The 943-nt window shown below is 33.0% G+C and overlaps 1 protein-coding gene across 4 annotated transcripts in view; it reads right to left on the bottom strand.

The window, feature by feature from the left end:
* The window catches only part of LOC118287672 (sesquipedalian-1), a 3,995-nt gene continuing 3,052 nt past the window's right edge, over window positions 1-943 (bottom strand). For all 4 annotated transcript variants that reach the window (XM_035613091.2, XM_035613093.2, XM_035613094.2 and 1 more), the window contains exon 4: window positions 1-943. This exon is cut by the window's right edge and continues 200 nt beyond it. In XM_035613091.2, coding sequence (XP_035468984.2) covers window positions 722-943 — 222 coding nt within the window. In that variant the 3' untranslated portion in view covers window positions 1-721.

The following is a 943-nucleotide window of genomic DNA, read 5'->3' as shown; positions in this document are numbered from 1 at the left end:
TCCGCTTTAAACCAGGTGTTTTTATTTACTTATTTACAGACAAATTGTGCAATTAAGGGATCAATAACATCTGATTACTGATAAACAGGGTTTGACATCTTACCTCAATGCTTCTTCTGTATTAAAATAGATATAAAGTAGATATTTCAAGGCGTTAATTGTGATGGCCATTTTTTATCCCAATTTTTTAATATTTCATAAACTAATGATTGATCAATTGGTTAAAAAAAACATTGGCATATTAATTGATAATGATAATTGTCTGCTGCTGCCCAAGTTATATATGTAAAAGGTTAGGTACTGGAAAAGATATCATTATCATTAAAAAAAAACATTCACAGTAATGGCCACTGATAATACAGTACTCGATTATAATTGGATGGCAGGTATTTGATTAATTTCTTGTAACCGGTCAATATAACCATACAAATGTGACGCATAATTTCATTAACTATTGATTCTTATGGTGTTTTGTTGGGTGTGACCTGTTTTAAATATAATTTCTCTCTGATAAATAGCAAAGGTTAATAGAACAGCAGATCACAGATCATTTATTGACTCTAAGGCATGATAAAAAACAAAAAAAACTGTACGCTCTATAACCAAAAACATATATAAGTAAATCTAAACAATATTCTTTTTAAGTTGTAATTCCTATTTACATATTTGCAATGTTACCATTGCTGAAATTTAGGTTTAGACCCTTAACACTTCTATAAATTCATCCGAAATCTATTAAGTTCTCTTCCTGAACATCACCGCCATCTTGCCCTCTTTTTGACCAATTAACAATCAGTTCCTTGATTTCTCTTCCATAGTCTTCATGGAGTTTACAAAATTCCTCCCTGGTGTAGTCTAAGCAGACCCCTGACCAGTCCACAATGGGTGGAGCAGGGGTGTTTATAGGCACCACGTTTGCGCTCCTCTTGGGCCACAGCTTGGG

Source organism: Scophthalmus maximus, chromosome 16, assembly GCF_022379125.1.
Source record: "Scophthalmus maximus strain ysfricsl-2021 chromosome 16, ASM2237912v1, whole genome shotgun sequence".
Classification (NCBI taxonomy): domain Eukaryota; kingdom Metazoa; phylum Chordata; class Actinopteri; order Pleuronectiformes; family Scophthalmidae; genus Scophthalmus; species Scophthalmus maximus.
The sequence above is the reverse complement of the archived record's forward strand: the minus strand, read 5'-3'. Positions and strand labels throughout refer to the sequence as shown.